General features: G+C 56.4%; 1 protein-coding gene across 5 annotated transcripts in view; it reads right to left on the bottom strand.

Moving 5' to 3' along the window:
* The window catches only part of CBFA2T3 (CBFA2/RUNX1 partner transcriptional co-repressor 3), an 87348-nt gene continuing 66642 nt past the window's right edge, over positions 1-20706 (bottom strand). For all 5 annotated transcript variants that reach the window (XM_037142323.2, XM_037142324.2, XM_053666700.1 and 2 more), the window contains 9 exons: positions 19788-20029; positions 19550-19639; positions 14869-15050; positions 13981-14201; positions 10209-10294; positions 9380-9578; positions 8833-8901; positions 7130-7320; positions 1-6160 (listed from right to left, as the gene is read on the bottom strand). In XM_037142323.2, the coding sequence (XP_036998218.1) occupies positions 5870-6160; positions 7130-7320; positions 8833-8901; positions 9380-9578; positions 10209-10294; positions 13981-14201; positions 14869-15050; positions 19550-19639; positions 19788-20029 (1571 nt within the window). In that variant the 3' untranslated portion in view covers positions 1-5869. The remainder of the gene's footprint in view (positions 6161-7129; positions 7321-8832; positions 8902-9379; positions 9579-10208; positions 10295-13980; positions 14202-14868; positions 15051-19549; positions 19640-19787; positions 20030-20706) is intronic.

Below are 20706 nucleotides of genomic sequence, written 5' to 3'. Positions count from 1 at the left end.
TTTCACAACACAGAGGTAAGTGACGTGACCTGAACTGTAACATCGTACAGCGTCTGGGTCAAACAGAGTACATCAGAGGACACGCAGTAGGGATGGCATGCCACAGGTCCTGCACAGCGCGAGGGAAACCTGTCACAGGAAAACGGCCCAACACTCACTGTCCAATTCCTTTTGGGTTATTAAAAAAAAAAAAAAAAAAAAACAAGAAGAGGAAGAGGAAAGAGGAAGTGGAAAACCAATGTGTTCCCCAACAGGTTGTGTGAGGCTGTGCCCTGGCCCTGTTCCCATGGCCCGAACCCCGTGGCCCGTGAAGGACACAGTGGGCGAGCTGACGGCTGGCCTGGCTGAGCCCCGCGTCCAGGCTGGGAGCGAGGGCACCCGATGCCTTCATTCTAATACTTAAAAACCAGGCTCCACCAGGAGTCCTAGCACTGTATTCCTGCTACAAGGGGCATTTGTGGTGGCGCTCAAAGGCCAGCTGAATTGAAACAGGAGGAATGGAAGCATGCAAGATGGTGTGTTCTGGAACTTTGGGGTACCAGGACAGGCGCTGTCACAGACACCCAGCTCCCTCAGGCCTTATCTGTGAGGTGTCCAGGGGGTGGACATGCACCCCCCCTGTTTTCCTTTTCTCCTTCCCCTCCTGCCAGCGAAGGTGTGATCCAGGACCTTGGTCCTGGCACCCCCCCCCTTTTTTGGAAAATGCCCTGTGTGGCAGCCTGAGGGCCTGTGGAAACAGGCTGCTGGGGAGAGCTGGGCAGGGGGCCCCTACTGGGCCTCTTGGTTCCCAGGAATACCTATCACCACCCGCCAAATTCAGCAGGGCTGAAGAGTGAATCATCTGCATCATCCCGAGCTCTGAAGAGTGAATTCCCATCTGCCCAGGACCCCAGGACGGAAGATGGGAGAAGGAGTGGGGCAGTGTGACCGTGAGCACCAGGAAGAAGAGGGCCTCCAGGAGCTGGTGTCTGGGGGGAGGCCAGCATTGGGTTTTTTTCTTTCCTTTCCCATCCTTTCCTGGGGACACTTCCTTGGGTGCAGTGACCCCTGGAGGCAAGGAGAGGACAGGCAGCCCCACCCCACAATGTTGGGGTTTTGTCAGGGAATGTGGTCACCCTGACTGGTGGCTCTGGCCACAGGGTTCCTGAGCAGGTAGGTGTATGGGCTACCTCTCAACCCACACTCCTGGCTCATGACAGGTGCTGACTAGCCAGAGCTATTGCTAGGAGTTCGGTCCAGTCTGCCCATAATGCTTGCAACAGAAGCTTGCCCATTTCTGGAGCAGGACTGGAACAATTGGGGCACTCGGAGGGGGAGGCTGTGCCCACAGGCGGGTTCCTTTAGGGCAGCCAAGGTCATGGGAGGGTCCAAAGCACCCTGGAAACTTTGGAATACAGAGGGGGTTCGTGGTGCTGCTGGGTTCAGTGCATGCAGAGGTGGGTGGGTGGATGGACCAAGGCATGGTTGTGTGGGTTGGATTAGAGGATGGATGAACAGACCCACACATGGTGTGTATAAGGGTGAATGGTGGAAAGGCAGGGGGTTAAGTCAAAGGATGAATGGAGGAGGAGGGATCAAGTGACAGCTGGGATAGAGTAATGGATGGATAGAATGATGGATGGATGAGTAGATGGGTGGATAAATGGGGAAGGAGTGGTCAGGTGGCAGATGGGAGGTCAGAAGAGTGGAAGGGTGAGTAAGTGGGTGGATGGGTGGGTGGGTTAATGGGTGGCCATAAAGGTGACTGGATTGGTCAGAAGGATGAACTGAGGAAAGAAAAGAATCAATAAATCATTGTACATGGCCTGAGGGAGTGGGCAGCATGATGGCTGGACTTGTTGCTGGAGTGAGCTGGGATAGGCAAGATGCGTGGATGACAGAGACAAGGCTTTGGTGTCATTTTGAGAATATATTTGGAAAAAATTGGCAAACAGGCGAACGTTAGGGCCTGAGCTGATCTCTCTCCACCATGTCGTTGGGCTGAAACCGAAACCAGCACTGCCCCGCCCCTTTCCTGTCCATCTCCCTCTGCTGTTGAACCCAATGAGTAACCCCATTTGCTGAGCCCACAGGGCGGCCCCCTCGTGGGAGGCAGGCTTCTCTTGTCCTAGAGCCCAGACCCTCCAGGACCCCTCAGATTTTCCCCAGCTTTCCTCTCTGCCCCTGGTGACACCCAAGCCTTCCCATGTCTTGGTGGACCATGGGAACAGGAGCCCTCTCCATCCTGATGAGGTCTGGGGTACGCCAGCCTGTCCATGCCTGGAACGGGAGGCACTGGTCTCCGCAAACGAAATACCCCCCAGACAGCACCCTGGGATGGTGACACACCCTAAGAGAAAGACCAGCCTGCATCTAGGGCGGGACAGAAAATAAAGAGATGGTGAGAGGAGGGGATGGGAAAGGTTAAGGGTCACACACCAGGGTGCTGTCCCCCACCTGTGGGCTGAGGGCTCTGGCTGCTGCCTTCCTGTCATAGTTTTGGCCCCAGAACAGGAGAGGTAAAGCTGCCATTTTGGTTTGATTTGTGGGGAAGGTGGCTTCCAGCAGCCGCATCTCACAGAGCTTTTGGGTTGCTTGCACGTTGGCTCTTGGTGGTTACTTTTGGGCAGGAGGCCCTTGCACACCGCACCCCTGGTCAGTGGTCTATAAACTTGGGAGGTACCAGGTCCAGATGGCCTGGCCTCTGACAGAGCAGGAGGCTACATCCCTTCTTTGTAGAAGAAAGGCAGGTACTCCGGTTGCAGGCACAGGTGCTGTGTGGACACTCATCATCAGCGTCACTAGTCCTCCCCTCAGAGCTACTAATTCCATGTTTGGTTAAGAGGTCTTTGGCCAAATGGGGCCCGAGCACCGTGACCAACAAACACCAGCTCCCTTAACATGGACAGGGAGCTCCAGTGCCTCCCTCAGACGTCCCCGGGACTGGAGAAGCTGCCTTCATCAGGTCATCCTCCTGCTGTCCACTCCGGGCCTGGCTTCTTTCCTGCCAGCCCCACCCCACTTTGCTGCCATCCTGTTCCTGAGGATGCTGTCAGCTGGCAGGGGCTCTGTCTGTGGGCCTGTGGTCAGCCCCTCATGCTAGGCTTCTGCAGCCCCACAAGGGGGTGCTTCTGGGTATATGGGTTCTGGATGTGAGAACCATACCAGGTAGTCTTTCATGCTGGCTTGAGGGCACCCTCTTCCCAATAGCTGGGGTGGGAGGGGCTGCCCCGCCTCAGGGCCTCAGCCCATAGTCCTGCCCTGGAGGTTGGTCTGGCCCTGGACATTGCCAGCTGGTGAACATGCTAGTGTCCTTGGCATACCTGCTTGTCCCCAAAGGGGGACCATGCAAGGGGGAGGGAAACAGAGGCCTGCCCAGGTGAGGGGCTCCTCCATGACTTGCCTTAGACCAGTAGCCTCACCCCTGACTCCACACAGCAGGGATGTGAGTGATTAGGAGTCTTAGCCCTCCTCCCCCAAGGCCCCCAGCATAACCAGGGCACACACTCTCTAGACATCCAGTTTACTGGCACAACCTTGTGGGAACAGAGTCCAAAGCGCCCACCTCCAAGGAGGCAAACCCATTTCACTGCACACCCAAAGCCGCCACGGTTTTAATGGGTTCAACACTTACACGAGAGAAAGACAGCAGGCTGGGAACACGACAGGCAGGCCTCCACAGTCTTGAGAACACAAACCCCAAACTGATCCTTGCTTTTCTGAAATCCACAAAAGCAAACCTCTGAGAGGCTGATGGGCCCATGCTCCAGGCAACAGAGATGGTGGCTGGGACAGGGAACTTTCTGGAGGATAAGATAGATCTATCTCAGAGTTAGGTCTATTTCAGAGTTGGGTTTTCACTGTCAGGTGTGGTGTGGGATGGCACCTGGTCAGTGGAGCCAGATAGGATCTTTCTTTTCCAGACTCACAGAGTGAATTCCTACAACTCTGTAAACAATGGCGGGAACCACACAAACCCATTGCTCCCCGTGGGACTGCAGTTCAGGTTTCTCTGAGAGTCGGTTTCCTACACTTTACATACTTCTGCAGTTTCTCTGAAATTTTTTTTATTTGGCAAACATCTCTTCTTTATTATCATCATGAGTATCATTATTTGGACCTCTGCAAGGACTATATACATTCACATTAACGTACACTATCAACTTCTTGCCTCTTGGTGGGGCCCCGCAGGAGCCCCGGTTTCAGTAGCTGGTCACTCTCCATATTGCACTCCAGTCCTGGGAACTTCTCGCAGCAATGCAAGGAAACACCAGATTGAGGACCATGCTGCTGCCTGTCCTCCCATTGAGGACACATGAGAATTTCCTTACTCCTTTATTTCCTCCTTGAGATTGCTGGGGGACTTGTGTTGGGTAGGGGGACAGGGATCGAGTGAGGGGACATTCCCCCTGAGGATCAGCTGGACAGAGAGTGAGGTTATACACAGCTGACTAAGTCTTCAGAAGGTGTGGAGAGGGCGGATTGTTGTTTGTAGTTTTTTTCTTTTTCTGCAAAAGTGTGAAGAAAGAAGAGTAGGTTCAGGGGACATTGGGGGTGGGTGGCGTTGGGGGCAGAGATGAGGTGGGTGGGCAGCATGGAGGAGGGAGAAGAGGTAGAGGAGAAAGCATTGAGAAGCAGTTGTTACAGGTGCAGTCATTGCCTCCTTGTACTTTGAAAAGCACTCAAGAATCAACCCGAAAGATTGTCCCAGTTTTGTTTCTGAATTATGCTTTCTCTGGGAAGGACACGTTAGCACTTTTTTTCACAAGTGGAAGAAATGAAATGGGATGGAAATTCACAGAGGGCGTGAGGACAGACAGAGGCATCTTCCCCGCCCATTCGCCCGACTGGGCGAAGTGGGTGGGGCGCTGAGGGCCGCAAGGCCCACCACCCTGAGCCCAGAAAGGTGCTGCTGTCTAGTTGAAAAGAAACAAAAGTTGCTTCTTGTTGGGCAAACCCTCCAAACCTCAATATCCCAAACTCTAAAAACAGAATTGAAAGAAAAGACCAACATCTGAACAAATCCAAGAGTGGAGTAAAACAGTGAAAAAATCCTTTGGCAGTTGAGAAACAAATTTTGGGCTTTGACTTCTCCTGTTTGCTTTTTGGGTTTCCTTTGGAGCAGAGGTGTGTGCGGCATCCTTGGCTGGCTAGCTGGCAAGGTAGTTTACAGTATGCTTCCTTTACTTTTTAAAAAATTTTTTTGGATTTCTACTTAAAGCCAAAGAGTTTGATATTAAAGGAAAAAAAAAAAAAACCTGAAACCAAAAATGCTTGGGTCAGAAAATGAAGTCTTTTTCACTGTGTTCACCGAATCGGCCACATACCCCTGGGGTAGTTTCGGTGACGCAGAGGCTCCGATCTCTGGCTATAAAACAACAGTTTTCTTTTTTCCTTTTTAATCAGGAAGGGGAAAACCCCCAAAGTTTCCTTTGTTCATTTCTGAGTAGCTCTTTTGCCATAAATCCCCCAAAATTTTTCACTGAAAATATAAGCCCCCAAATAATTAGTTTTTTTTTTTCATTAAAGAGAGAGTGTGTGAAAGTCGTAAAGATAAGAATAAGAGAGAGGGGGGAGGAGAGAAAGAGGGGAGGAAGGGCAGTGGACAAGCCGGTGGTGCTCCAGCTGGTGTCCACTCTGCTCCGCTGTCTAAAGCTCAGTGGGAGGTTCCGAGGGTGCTGGAAGAGGTTGTTGCGTGAGATCATCAGGTAGCTGAGGAAGTTGCATTGAATGCAATTTTTGTTGGTTCTGTGTTTTCTTTTGGAGAGAAGCAGTAGCAGCAGTGACTCCAATGGTCGGGCTCCCAGGACCCGGCGAAGCATCCGGCAACCAGGGCCAGGCAGGGTTGGTGGGCACATGTCTGTGGGCCGAGCAGCAGGTCTGGGAGGAGTCAGCGGGGTGCGGCGTCCAGTGGGCCGGGGGAGCCCGGGCGAGATGGCCCCGTGGAGCCAGCTTCGCTGGGGCTGGCAGCACCCGTGGGAAGGCAGGAGCCCAGGCTGATGGTGGCATCTGCCTGTCCTGGCACCGGGTCAGCCACCACCGCTGAGGGGCCCTGCAGGCTCTGGCCGCATACGTGGTGGTGCTTCTCCCAGTCCTTGTGCTGGCAGAAGGAGCCGCAGTAGCGTGCTGCATTGCAGCCACTGCAGGTCTCACTGGCCTTGCGTCCACAGTTCCAGCAGCTCTGGATTGGGGGAAGGAGATGGTTGGGGTAAGCCAGGACTGGGCCCCTCCACATCCCCAGAGAACTCAGCCTGGCTGCAGAATGGGGAAATATACCCTCTAAACAAACCGGCTTAGACCCAGCCAGGGTGTCAAGTGAGACAAAAAGACCCCAAAGTGCTACAGCCTGTGTTGACCATTGGTGGACACAGCCCCTTGGCTGGGGCATTTTGGGGGAGTGGGCTCACACTGCTATGTTGCACAACTCCAGCCATGTGAGTGGAAGGTGGGTGGGGACACTGTTGAAAGCCCCTGGTCATGAGACAGGAAGTCCAAACCTGCCCTGGAGAGGGGCCCAGGTGCCTCTCAGACTCCAACACCTCCTACTGTCCCCAGGTCATTCTGCTCAGCCACATTGGTCTCCTGCAATACTCACGGGGCCAGCTTGCCCAGCCCCCACCAGGCCTTGGTCCCTGCTGCCCCCTCCTGAGATGGCACTCTTCCCTGACCCCTGCATGCTGGCCCACTTCCTCCAGGAGTGCTCAGGTATCACTGCTATTAGTCCTGCCTGACACCCCACCCTTTTCCCTACGCAGCTCCAGCCTGAAATGCTCTAGGCCTCACGTCCAAATACCAGCATGACAACAATCTCAAACTTTCCTGCATGTGCACTGTGTCAGGAGCTGAGGAGGTGCTTTAGATGCCACCTGGGGTCTTTACACCCTCCTCTTGCCCCCTGCTTTCGCAGGTTAGAGAGAGCATGCGCTTTGGTGTCTGCAAGCCTGGATGCAAATAAGGGCTCTGCCACTTCCTAGGCTGACCTTAGGCAAGTTACCGTCCCCCCACCCCCGGAGCCCTCAGTTTCCATCTGTACAATGGGGACACCCACAGGACCCACTTAACCAGGCTATGGGGCCCTGAGAGCTCACAGGGCCACCCAGGAGGCAGAGCAGCCCTGGACCTGGACTCAGGCTGTGGAGTTGGTCCCTACCTCACTGGAGTCCTCCTGCTGATTGACAACAGTGAGGGCATCCTCCGAGGCCTGCCGCCTGGCCTCTGCCAGGGCCCGCTCCATCTTGGCGCGTTCCGTGCTGATAAGCTCGTGAGCCTTCCGCTCGGCGTCTGACACAGCTTTCTGCAGCTCAGACATCGCTTGCCGCTTCACCTCATTCACTGCCTCCTCTGCAAAAGCATATGTGCCCATGGTCACATGGGCCAGCCTACCCAGGTCTCCAGGGCCTTCTACCCATAACCCTGGGGGTGGGGCTTGTGCACAAAGAAACTTTTCCATAGGGTGTGCGAACATCATCATGGGGCAAATCTCCAAGCTTATCCTCTCCTGCAGTGTGCTCAAACTCCTGCGTGCAACGGCAGATTTGAGGCAGGACGCCTGGGAGGGCCCTAAAATCTGCATTTCTAACAAGTTCCAAGTGCTGCTGCTGCTGCTGCTGCTGCTGCCACCGCTGGTCTCAGCACCCACTCTGGGGGCCACAGCTGTATTGTTCTGCCCTGTGGATAGTCTGCCTTGCCCTGCCACCCATTGGCAACAGCCCAGAGGATGCCCATTCAGGGCTATCCACTGTAATTTCCCCCCAAAGCCCTCTGCTATCTTCCCCGCACTTGCCACTGCTGCCTGTTCATGACTGAGGACCCAGCGCCCTGTTCTGGCAGCGGTCAGACAGCCTGCTCAGATTGCACCCTGCCCTCTGACCTGGGAACTACGTGGCCCCACCCACTACTAAACCACCCCCATGGCCTTTCTGGCCTGTCTCAGCTTCCCTGGCAGCACTGCTTTGCAGCGTGCTGTGTGAGATGCTGGGGTGGGACCAAGCAGGGCCCCCATCTAAGGGGGAAAGATGGCCTGTAGGCCTCCCATCTGAGTGTTTGCACACTGTGTGCTGAGCTGCTGGCAGTGCCATCTGTAGCCACCTGCCCCCATGTCACCACCCAAGCTCCTCATGGTTGTCATCAAGAGTCCCATGAGGCCCTGCTGTGGGCCAGATGGATGTGAAGGGAAGAGGCCAAGGGAAATGAGGACTCCTGTCTTCCTGTCCAGGTCTGCTCCCTGCCTCGATCTGGGCAGCTGCTGCCTGTCTGGTCTGGCCCCTCAGCCTCTAACTCTGAGCGAGGACCCTGGCTTTCTGGGCCAGGTGCTCTGGCTTTCGAGATCCTGAGATTGTCTACCTCTAAGTCACACTTCACACTGAATCCACCCACAAATCAAAACATATCTGGGATCCCGCCTCTTCTCTGCACTGCCACCGCTCCTGAGCACCGGCCTGGCGCTTGTTGCCCGTGGGCTCTAGCTTCTGCTCAGCCCCTCCTCCAAGTCTGTTCCCACAATGCAGTGAATGACCCCACGGCCCTCCCCTGCCGCCTCACTCAACTATGCCCAGAAGGTCCACAGATTCCAGCTCTAATATGTGCAGTATCTTGCACACTTGTGTGTGTGTTGGACTTGAGCCCCTGCTTGTTTTACTGAGTGTGCTGTTGTTCCCTGGCAGGTGTTGGGTGGCAGTCATACTAAGTGCACTGTGACCCCTCTGTGAGCCCCACCTGTGAAGCCCTATGAACTCCGCCCTGAGCTGGGTGCCCAGCTGAGCCACCCCCCACCCCAGACAGAAGGAAGTTCCTTACAGTCAGAGAGGGCAAGGGGTTCTGGGCTTGCACCCCTCGCCCCTCATCTCCACTCACCAGCCTTCCTCCAGATCTCCTCAGGCATGTAACTGGAGAGGGTCCTGGGCATGAACTCCCGGCGTACGTCTGAAACACAGGGGTGGCATCACACACAGGATGGGGTCACAGGGCCACGGTGTGAGTGTGTGCTCGGCAGCTGTCCCGGGTGCCCATGGGTGGAAAGGCTGTATCAGTTGCTAGGGTGTGGGCAGGGCAGTGTCCAGAAAGGAGGTGCTTTGGAAGGATGGACCTCAGATTTGACTGGGAGCCTCTCTTGGTTTCCATGATCACCATCCAGGGGATGTGTGGAGACCTGCAGGCCACCGGAGCTCTGAGTCTGGGCTTCCTAGTAGGTCAGCAGCATCTTTTTGCAGAGCAAACGAGGTGCCCCTTTTTCAAGTGAGACTGCTTTGGGTGATGTTTTATGCAGAGCCTGTATGAGGGCCCTGCTGGCCTCAGCCCTGGACACCCCCTTCATGTACCATGCAGGGTCCCCTGCACCACCATGCCACTCTCTGTTTTACTCCATCTGCTCCCTCTGCCCCCTCTCCCCACCACCATGCACCTAGCTGAGACCCCTCCGCTGTTGCCGAGCTGCCGAGAGGCCGGGCGGTGGTGGTCGTGGGGCCCTTCTTGTTGTCCTCGGTATCGCTGTAGCGTCGGACCCAGTGGTTGAGCTCCTCGCGGTCAGCCTCCTGGCACCGGCGCAGCACCGTGAGTGACCGCCGTGTCTTCTCGGCCATGTCCATGATGCAGTTTAGGAGCTGCGGAGAGTGGTCGGGTCACCTAAGCACACAGGGACCTTTTCCCACACTGTTAGGCCTTGGCCAGCCCCACTGCACGGAAAGACCCCTGAACGGCTGGGGCAGGGCTGGAGACAGCCCACTGCTCCCTCCCCAGAGAGAACCAGACCTGGGGGAGGCTTAATTGAATGCAGGGGGCTTTGGGCTCTGCTTGCCAAGCTCAAGGTATGGTCTGCCCCATGAACCAGAGCAAAAAAGTTACCCCTTTACCTCCCTGGGGACCATATCTTCTGCCTAGGCTTTTCCCCTAAAAAGAAGCAGGGGCAATGATAAACCTGGAAATGAGGTTGGAGGTGCCCCACCCCCCATGCCAAGTGACCTTCTCCTGGGAGACTCTCTGTTGGAGCAGAGAAGGGAAGGTTCTGAGGGGTTAATGGCAGTCCAGGATGGGCCAAGATGGGTGCTCCCTGCTTCCATGGTCCCAGACCCGCCCTCCCCAAGGCCTTGCCCCTGCTCCCCAAGGCCCCACTGTGTGCTTCCTAGCTGGGCACAGAGTAAGAGGGAGCCCACTTGAGCTCCATCCCCAACTTTACAAGTTGGGCAAAGCCCCTGGAGTAGCTGTGGCACCCATGCCTGGGCCTGGACACTTACATTGTTGAGATGCTTCCACTCCTCAGCCCATTCACGCTCTGTGAGCCTGTGGTCGATCACTTCCTCTGGCCGTGACCCGTGGACCACTGCAGGAAGGGAGTGGATGCTCAGGTCCCACCCCATGCTCCCAGGCCCCACCCCACACTCATCCAAGCCCCACCCTGTGCTCCCTAGGTTCCTTCCTATGCTGTGTCCCCTTGAGTAAGATAGAGAGGATGAAGAAGTGGATGCCAGGCACTGGGCCTTTGCCCATTGCACCGAGGGGGTCAGAAATAGGCCTGGCCTCTACTCAGGGCTTGGGAGGAAAAGACCTGAGTCCCCCATCCCTTGCTCTGGCTTTGGCCACCCTTCTGCTATCTCCCTGCCTCCAAATCCCACTGTTCTCACACTTTCTGTCCCCTACTGCCAGCCAAGGCTGCCTCAGACCTCACTTCCAGGCCTCCATGTGATGACTGTTTGGCTCCAGCCCAAGGTTTACCACTTCCTCTCAGCCAGCTGGACTCCTATGCATCCATCAAAACCCAGGTCACAGGACCCTCTTCCTCAGTACCCCTGGGCCTTCAGAACTCCGTAAGTCCCATGTATCTCTGGTTCCTTAGTAATTATAGGTACTTCCTTGTTCAGTCTCAATCCTCCCTCCTGACTCCCAATAGGCTGCGTCAGTCCATAGGGCAGAGCTGGTGAGTCCCATTCTGTGTCCCCTCGGCTGAGCTGTGGCCCGGCAAGTGTGCCAGCTTATTTGTTGGGTCTCAAGTAAACTGGTTCAACTGTGGTCTCTTGGGAGACAGGAGGCCAGGAAGCTAGTAGTCCTGATGACCATTCCCCATGGGTCCTGGGACCATCATTTAGCCTTTTTGGGCCTTAGTTCCCCTACCTTGCCTCTCTCTCGAGGAGAGATGGTAAGAAGAGTTTTAGGACACTTGTTGGTGGGGAGAGCCCAGGTATAAGCAGGCTCTGTGAAAAGTGCTTTACATCTTTTATCCCTGCACAGACCTCAAAGGGGGCTCTGCTGTCTTGCAATTCATAGACGGGAGACCTGAGACTGCTTAAGGGGATCTGTTTGCCCAAGGTCACGCTGAGCAGAGGCTATGCCTTTAGCTGCTGGCTGGTATGGCTCCAGGGACTAAACAATGGTGTGCCCTTCCCCGAGTAAGAAACAAAACTGCTGTGAGCTGTGAAGCAGATGCCAAGGCAGCAGCATCTGAGTGTCCCCACCGTGGCCCCCACCTTATGGTTTTGGACCTACTGAGTGCTCTTACCCTCACTGTTTTAGGTGCCCCTGCCTGTCTTGGGTGATGAAATACCATGGGTGCTTTGGGGCTAAGGTCCATTTAGGCCTTCTTCTTCTCGTTAGGGTTTTCTGGCCCCACAAACTCAAATTGCCTCCCCAAATTACAGAAGGGGTACGAGGTGGCAGCCACAATCTGCTCTCCACAGCCCTGCCCTGTTGCTCCCAGAGCCAGGGGCTTCACCAATGCCCTGACCAAAATAGTGGTTGAGATCTGCCGGACAGCTGGCGTCTATTTTTGCATTAGCAGGAGCGGGTGGGAATAGCACCTGCCTGACTCAGCCACAGGGAGCCAGACACTGTCACCTGCTGCCTAGGCAGGGGCCCTAGGAGCTCACACAGGGTTGGGGTGAGGAGACAGCCTGCACGGAGTGAGGTCTCTGCTGACCCTGCTTCTTGGTCCTTCACTGGGGCCCTGGGTCTCTGTCTGTTTCTAGGCTGCTCTCCCAATACACCGGGGAGACCCTAGGATGGAGGCTGGTCCTGTTCATCTCTTTGTCCCCAGCAGATGGTCAATGGTCAGATAGATGTGGCTAGAAGACTTTGGGCATGTCGATTACACTCTCTGGGCTTCAGCCTCCTCGTCTGTGATGTGGGCGTGCTAACAAATCACACATGTACCAGAAGGCATCACGGCCCACTTTAACAACTGAGTAAAGAGTAATAATGCAAGCAGGAGGTGAGTGCTTCGCCCCAGACTTGTTGCCACTGTTAGCGATGACAGCTGGGCCTCACAGCACCCACTCCGCGCCAGGTTAACTCCCTTGGTCCTTACATGACCTTGAGGGCTGAGACTCCTGTTAGAACCAGCCAAACAGGCACAGAGGTCACGTGACCAGCCCAAGGGCAGACCACTGGGAATCACTGGAGCTCAGAGGACAAGGCAGTCCTGAGCCCTCGCTCCCACCACGAGAGCCCTGCTCCACCCAGTCCCTGGGGCTCCCCCATCACCTTCCTCCACATGGCTCATCCAGTGACCACACTCTCACGAATCTGGCATTTCTGTGTTCATTCTCATCCCTCTCCAGGAGCAGGATGGGCATGTGCGGTAGGTCGGTGGGGCTCAGTGAGGGCTCATGAGTCTAGGGGATGTCCTCTTTCTCTTAGAGGGCCCAGCCATGTGTTGGGGACAGGGGCTGCAGCTTCTGTGACGTGGGGACCTCACATGCTAGAACTGTCCACAAACGGTCTCCTCCTAGCTGACCTGTGTATCCCACCTGTGAAATGTGACTTGTAGGAAATATTTGGTCATTCAGATGACTGAAACATATCTCTCGCACATGGTTTTCATCCAGGGTTCCTGGCTTACTGTTCCCCAAACCCTTGAAATTTCCTAAGCATAAAGAGTGAAAATGGTATCTTGGGTTAATGGTAATGAGGTGACTTTGGAACAGGATGAAGTCTGGTTGCTCAGAGAACCAACCATGTGAATGGACGGTTCGACTTTCATTCCCACCCATGACCTCCAGGGTAGGGAGAGGGACTGGAGGGTGAATCAATTGCAGTGGCCAGTGATTCAATCCACCCTGCCTACGTAATGCAGCCTCCACAAAACCTCACAGGAAGGTTCGGAGAGAGCTTCTGGGTTGATGAACACGGAGATTTTGAGAGAGCGATATGCTCAGAGAGGACGTGGAACTTCCTCGCTCTTTCCCCACGCCTTGCCCTGTGCTAAGTAAATGTTTCTCTGAGTTCTGCGAGCCATTCTAGCAAATTAATTGACTCCAAGGTGGAGGTTGTAGGAACCTCTGGTTTACGGTCGGTTGGTCAGAAGCACAGGTGACAGCCCGGACTTGTGGCCGGCATTCGAAGGGGGTCGGCGGTCTTGTAGGACTGGAACTTCTGGTACCTAATGCTGTCTCCAGGTAGATGTCAGAACAGTTTACTCGTAGGACACTGTGCTGGTGTCCAAGAATTGCTGGGTGTTGTGTGGGAAGTAGCCCCCAACATGGGCGTTGGGCCCCGCAACCTCATGTGCTGCCCTCCCTCTGCCCCAGCTGCAGGCCTGGCAGCCTCCCTTTTCCTGACTCTGTGAAGGAGATGAACACAGATGAGCAGGGCCAAGGGCAACTGAAGGTCGTGTGCCCAGCCGATGGCCAGAGCCCCTCAGATGGAGTGGTCCTAGGTCCCCCAGGCCCAATACCCATCTGTACCTGCTTCAGTCCGGCTGGGGCCCCAGGACAGGTGACATCCACAACTATGCCCCTGGGGAGTGAAGGGACCTCTTGGGACCTGAGGGGGAGGATGCTGAGCTTCCCCTGAGGGGCGTCTGGGAAAGGTGGCCCTCCTTCGGAGGCTCCCGGGCATGGCCCAGCCAGGGCGGGGATGCCCTCTGGGCCCTGGGGCCAGTTCCCCACTCAAATCCTTTCTCTATCCCCATTTCCCGAGTCCTTCCTGGACGGACATGTGCACACAGTGGCTCTTGAACGACCCCTCCCCCACACAGGTGCACGTGTGCCACCCCGCCCCCAGAGCACTGCTCACTGAGTTGCCGATGGCGTTCCCGAAGCTCCCGGGGGTCAGGGTGGCGGTAGGGGTCTCGGGAGTGGTGGGCCAAGGCCATGTCCTCGAGGCGGTAGTGTGGCGGCGTGGGGTGGGGCAGCCCATTGCTGGGGCTGTAGCGCTGGGCGGGGCTCAGGGTGCACGGCCGTTTGCTGAGGGGGTCAGGGTGCATCGGGTCGCGGTCTGACCCATTCTCTTTGGTCCTGGCCCAGAGAGTGGGCAGGAGGCCAGTGGTCACGGAACCAGGAGCCGTGGATAGAGGTCCAAGCAGGAGGGGTGAGGGGGAGACAGAGGTGGTGGGTAGAGAAAGAGCGAGGGGGAGACAGAGACAGAGAGAGATTAGACCAGTCCATGTGGACCCAGCCTTGATTCCCGTCCCTGGTGTGCAGGCTCCAGGCCCAGTGGTCACGAAGCCTGAGCCTCCATGGAGAGAATGAAGAGAGGGAGACACCCTCTCCTGGCAGCAGGACAAGAACCCATCTCTGAGCCCGTAGTGAGGGCCAGCCCATGTGCCTGCAGACCTCAGGCTCCTAGACGCTTGGGGTCCACATCCAGCACAAAGGGAATGGCCACAGAAGTTTCTCTGGACCAACTCCCCTCCTGCTTACTCCCTTGTCCACCCAGGGGAACATCTGAGTCCTCAGGAGGCCTCACCACAGCCTGACAGAGCAGCCTCACAGAAATTCAGCCCGTGCAGGTGACCTTGCAGGAAAGGTTGAACTTTACCAGCCTGCTCACTCACTGTGGGCAATGGCATTGACCCAAATTCCCTCAGCACTGGAACTAGGATGCCTGCGGAGCTTCGGTACCAGAGTCGAGTCTGGTCTCTCCACTGGCTCCCTCCCCAGCCACAGAAAGCCCCCAAGATACCTGTCAGGTGTCCTCCTCTTGCCATTCTCATTGACTTCGAGCAGGAGCTCCGAGGAATCAATGGGGGAAGAGGCATTGGCATCCAGCAGGAGTTGCTCGTGCTGGGCCAGATACTGGGCAGGGGTCTGCTTGGCCAGGCGGGCACAGTGCAGGAGTTCTCGCTGTAGCAGGGGCAGATTTGCCTGTGGTGGGGAGAAGGGGTTTGGACTTGCTGCTCACGGAGGTCAGGGTACAAGGGTGCACAGCCTTCTTCTGATACCGGGCAGGGAGGTCCAGCCTTGCTGTGTGACATTGGGCAAGTTGCACGACCTCTCTGGGTATCGAGTTTCTCCACTACAACTTAGGTATGAGGGCAGGAAGGATGGCTAGGCAGGACTGTGCCTCCCCACAGGGCACACAGTGACTTGGGTGCTAGGGGACCTGCGCCCAGATCCTGCTCTCCCAGGCTGGGGCTTTTCCACGTCACCAATCTCCCTTCCATATGGCACCTGGAGAAGGCAAGGAGGGGTTCGCAATAATGATTTCTTACCTGTGCCTTGTGGAAGCAGGCACCACATTACCCACTGTTTGGAGAAGGAAACTAGGGCTCTGAGAGGGTCAGTGGACAGCCCTGCACACAGCTGACTGCAGAGGGAGGTGCCGGGAGTAGGACTCCAGCACACCTGCTCTAGAGCCCATGTGCGCTGGTGGAAAGCCCTGCATGGCCTGGAATGAAGCTTGGAGCTTGGACTACGCCCGCCAGTGTGCCAGTACCACTCTGAGCAGTCATGCGTGTCACTGCCCCAGGTTGTACCACCCATGGTCCTTACCACCACTGGGGTGGACACTGTGACTCAGTTCCACATTCATGGGAAGGATACCAGGGCACAAGCAGGGAATAGTACATTGGGGGGGAGCACAGGATTCAGACGCAGATCCCGCCCATAACAACCACACACAACGGCTGTGCCCTCCTGCCTGCGCCCTTGCCCTGGCTCCGGGCTGCCCAGAATGTACTGCTGGGCAGTATGCAGGCTCCTCATGCGCCTTCTGAAGAGTCTTCCCAGGGCTGCTGTGGGAAGGGGGGAGCAGGCTGGATGGAGGCCCAGTGGCAGGCCGCTTGGGAGAGCCAGAGTTCTAAGTATTTGTAAATAAATACAATTCCCCAACTTTCTCATGGTGTTTCAAAGCTGCCACACAGCCCTCTCCTGCCTCTGCCTCCCCAGAACCCATTAGTGCACCCGGACCCAATCAAGCAGCCGATGCAGTTTTGTCAAGCAGCGCCGGCTGCCAGGCCTGTTTTTCTATTTGGATAGCTGAACGGGGGCCAACCCGCCATCTGTCGAACATGTTAGGAGCATGAGCTGGGAAAGGAGGTCCCGGGAGGTCTGAAGATGCCAAACACCCTCCTCTTTCTTGCTGGCCCCTCCTCTCCTGAGCAGCCTCCCCTGGGCTGGCCCGGCAGGGTGGGGACATCACGGGCACCGGCTGGTCGCTGCCGGGGTGGTGGAAACATCTGGATTCTTGGCCGGCTGGGGCCAGCTGGGAGCCAGGGCCACGGGTGGAGGCTGGCTGGGTGGGGCGGCCTCTTCCAGCTTCTGGAAAGCTCCCTCACTCTGCCATGTACAGTGCTCAGCTCAGGAGAGGGTGCAGGAGGTCTCGGGTCTTTGGCTGGGGGTACAGGGACACCAGCCCAGAAGAAATGGGTGGAAACTGTGGAAAGCCATGTCTCAAAGGCTCCCCCAGGCAGCGGTTCCCACTGTGCTCCAAAGGTCCAGGTGCCGGAGAGGCCTTACCAATTTGATGCTAGAGAGACTAAAATGGTGGCAAAAGCTCTCTGATCAGGCCTCGACACCACTGTCTCAACAAAGGTTCTGATGCTGCAAAAAGCGGGGAACTACCCTCTTCACAGATGGGAACTCGGGCCAGAGGGAAATCCGGGTTTGCAAAAACCACCACAATAATGGTTAGTTTAGCTGAACACTCCCATTTAACGACAGTTTATGATGTTTCAGCTGCTTCGCCAAGTACCTCCTCTAATACCCATAGAGACTGTCTGACTGTGGGCCCTGTGGCCAGCCAGCCCTGCTCTGCTGCATGACCTTGGGCAAGTCACTTAACTCCTCTTTCTGCCTCATCCACAACTGGAGCTGTGAGAAGCACCTGGTCCTCCCATCCTGGGTGTGAGGGGGCTCCTGGGAGCTTCTTAAAATTAACTCATTCATTCCCAGCACCATGAGATGGGTTGTCACATTCCAGGTGATGGGGGATAGGACCAAGGCTGGAGTTTTTTAGAAGCCCATAGTCAGACCCAGGGCTGGAATCAGGGTTTGAGCCAGGTGGCTGCCTGAGCTGCACTTTCGGCCACAGTTCCTACCTCTGCAGTGCAATAAGGGCCCCACTGTGAGGGTGCATCAGCGCTGCCCACATGGTAGGCCTGGTGCACTACCACTGTGCCAGCGAACATTACAGAGGAGGAACCGAGGGGCACAGTGGACTGGGCAGGGGGCACTCCTGTTGGGATCTCCCACAGTGCCCTACATTCTAAAGCAGCCAGGGCTCCTACAACATGAAGGTAGGAGCTACTCCCCAGGCAAAACAGTGGCACCAGGCCAGAGCCTTGTCAACAAGCCCTGGAAACAGAACTGGCTGCACCCCAGGAGCTGCATGTCCACGAGGGGAGTGGACTGTGCGTCCTTGACAGTCTTGTCCACCCAGGGCCCTGGTGGGGTCCTGCACCCCACAGGAAGGCACAAATGCCCTAATAACACACAAGAACTGCTATGGGCAAAGGGGAAACTGAGGCAGAGAGGTACCTCAGCAGGCAGTGCTAGGCTGGGCGCATCCTGTCCAGCACTTCATGGGGTGTGCCTGGGAGGATGCTGGGGTGCATGGTGCAATGGGCAGTGAGTGGGCAAGGCCTAGCTGTGGCGAGCAGGGGATACGGATGTCGGCCCTACCCATGCTCCTCAGATAAACAAGGGCAGCTGATGCGAGCGGGCTGGACATCTGCTGTAAATATTTGACCCAACAGCAGAAGCAGGCGCACTGTGTCCCCAAAGATGGGGAGTGGTGGAGTCAGCAGTAAGTTGAAAGGAGGAGCGAGAAGGGAAGGGCCCCTAATGAATTGCAAATGACTGCCAGATGGGCCCAAACCCGCTCCATGCCAGCAGCCTCTTTGTCGCCAGCTCAGGGTGTGAGCTCAGTGGGGTGTGGGTGGGAGGGCAGGAAGGGGGGAGGAAGCAAATGTGGGGGCACAATGAGGGGTTCCCTTGGCTCCTGGGTTCAGGGAACAAGGTGCTGACCTGGGGCATGCCCTGCAGGAGCAAAGGCAGGGCGTTTGGAGTCTGATGAATCGAGGTTCCAGCCTTGGCTCCATCTTTCCATCAGTAGGGGAGACCTCAGGGCCTCAGTTTCCCCTCCTGTTAATCAGGGACTGAGCCTGTGCTGCCCCTCCTCACAGGGCTGCTGGGGGTCGGCAGGGGTGGTGTCCAAAGAGATTTGCAAAGTATGCCTTCTTTGCAGAACATTGTAAAATCCCAGTGATGATAGCCAATTCTTCATGTGCATTGCTTTATGCATCTTCCCTGTAGCCTGAAAATGATTCCCATTTTACAGCTGTAGGAACTGAGGCATGGAGGGGCGAACCAGCCTGGTCCAGGTCAACAGGGGCTCAAACCTGGGAGCATCTGGTCTGTCCTCAAGACCCTCTGGAAGGCAGCCCCAGCAGGGCCTGCCATGCAGTGAGCAGGGCCTGCTCTAGACACACCTCGGAGGCCTGGGAAATGAGAGCCCCAGGGGCAAGCCAGCAATACTCCGTCTGGCATCTCACAAGTGAGCCCCACAGAAACCTGGCTTTGGGAGGTGCACAGCAGCAAAGGGTCTTGGGGGAAAATACACTTGGGAACTCTTTTACCTGGGCTCTTTTGGGAGGTAGCTGAGCCTTGTCTGTGGGAGTAAAGCCCCTGGGAAGTACTACAGTGAAGACATTGTTCAAACATGGCCTAGACCTATGCTTGTTCTTGTTAAAATGCAGGTTCTTATTCATTGGACCTGCATTGCCCATAAGCTCCTGGCACTGCTGCTAGAGGCCCCGGTCAGGCGTTCATCCTCCATGTTTGACTACACGACCTTTTTTATATCTAACGGCATTCAGCTCTTTACCTTTTCACTAACACAACCACCCACCACCTGTCTGTCCACCCATCTGTCCCTCCATCTGTCTACTGTCCCTTTCCCCTTCACTGTGTTCCGGCTACACAGCCCTCTCACCTTCCCTCACACACAACAGGCACACCCTGCCTCAGGGCCTTTGCACGTCCTTGGAAGGAAAGCTCTGTGCCCTGCCATCCACCAGGCTCACTCTCATTCCTCCTCAGTCCTCCTCATTTGCCCCCTCCTCACATCACACACCACAGAGTTTATAGCTACTGCTGGTTAGTTGCCTCTCCTAGTCCCTGGCACATAGTAGGCACTCAAGAAACAGCTGTCCAGCAGATGAGTGCCTTTGGCCAATAGTAACAGGACTGACTGGGGAGTTCTATCTTAGAACACTTGGTTCAGTAGCCAACTCATCCACCTGGTCAGAGCTGTTCCCCTGGGGCACCTGTAGACTGAGCATGATGTGGGTCAGAGCTGGCAGGGAACGGACTTGGGGCTCCTGGGGGAGGCCTTGGGACGAGGGAGTAGGGTTTACTGTTACCTTCAGGAAAGGGATGACGAATGGACGCAGTGGAAAGTTGGTGGCCTCCTGGAGCTTGGAATGAAACTCCTCAATGGTCAGTGTAGAGTTCTGAGGGGAGAAAACCACCAGGCATCAGCCTGAGCCCCGTCCACCCAGCCCTCCTGGGGCAGCAGGCCCCAGGGCTGGGCATGGCCCCATGTCATGTGTCCTTGCTCAGCAGACACACACCCTCCGAGGCCACGTTGTCTGGACTCACCACAAGCCCCAGCACAAGTGTGCGCACACGCTCCCCTATCTCTGGGGAGATGTCGCTGCCAAACTGCTGCAGGGTGGTGAGGAAGCGCTTGAGTTTGCTGAGCTGCCGCGCCCCACACGCTGGAGGCAGGTGTTGTGTGGACAGTGAGGCCGTGGACGAGGTGGCCGGGCCATTGCTGAAGCCGTTGGGTGTGGATGGGGTGCTGCTGATGGCTGTCGGCGAGTGGCTGGTGCCGTTCATTACTATAGGGGAAGAGGGAGGTGTGAGGAGCACGGCAGAGAGCTGGAGTCCCCAAGTAGAGTCACAAGGACGTGACAGGGGCACCAACACCATTTACAAGTGTGCAGACTGGGGCCTGAACAGGTGCAGCCTCGCCCCAGGGCCTCAGTGGGTGGGGCTGCTTGCTCAGGCCCTCCATACCCCAGAGGGACGCCAACCCCTGTGCCGCCTGGCGTCCCCCTACTTCCCAGCCAGGCTGCTCAGTGTCTACTGTGGACGGGCAGAGGGGCTCCTCTAATACTAGGGGTATGCTGGCCCAATTCAACCCTTCTCAGGAGGGGCCACTCATCCACCCTGGGGGGCTGGTGACCCCACCTGCATCATGACAGCTCTGAGAGGTGCCCACTCTTAAAGAGGTGCCGTTGCCCATACAAGTTCCCCAGTGCCTTTGCCCAAGGCTTGGGTAGGGACACCCCAGGACAAGTGGGCTTGGAGCTGAGCAGGGGAGCCCAGGCTGGCTGGCCGTGTGGCTGCTGTGCAGGCAGATGTGTGCACACGGGCCCCAGGCCGTATGTGGAAGACAGCAGGTTGCTGAGAGGCCCACCATTAGCACACTGCCAGGGCCCCAGGAGCGGCGCTGTTAGGTACCCAGGCCTTCCCACTGGCGCTATTGTCCCAAGGAGTTCCAGGACTAGGAGAG

Source organism: Artibeus jamaicensis, unplaced genomic scaffold (genome assembly GCF_021234435.1).
Source record: "Artibeus jamaicensis isolate MK-2021 breed Jamaican fruit bat unplaced genomic scaffold, CSHL_Jam_final contig_464, whole genome shotgun sequence".
Lineage (NCBI taxonomy): Eukaryota > Metazoa > Chordata > Mammalia > Chiroptera > Phyllostomidae > Artibeus > Artibeus jamaicensis.
This window is presented reverse-complemented; position numbering and strand designations above follow the sequence as displayed.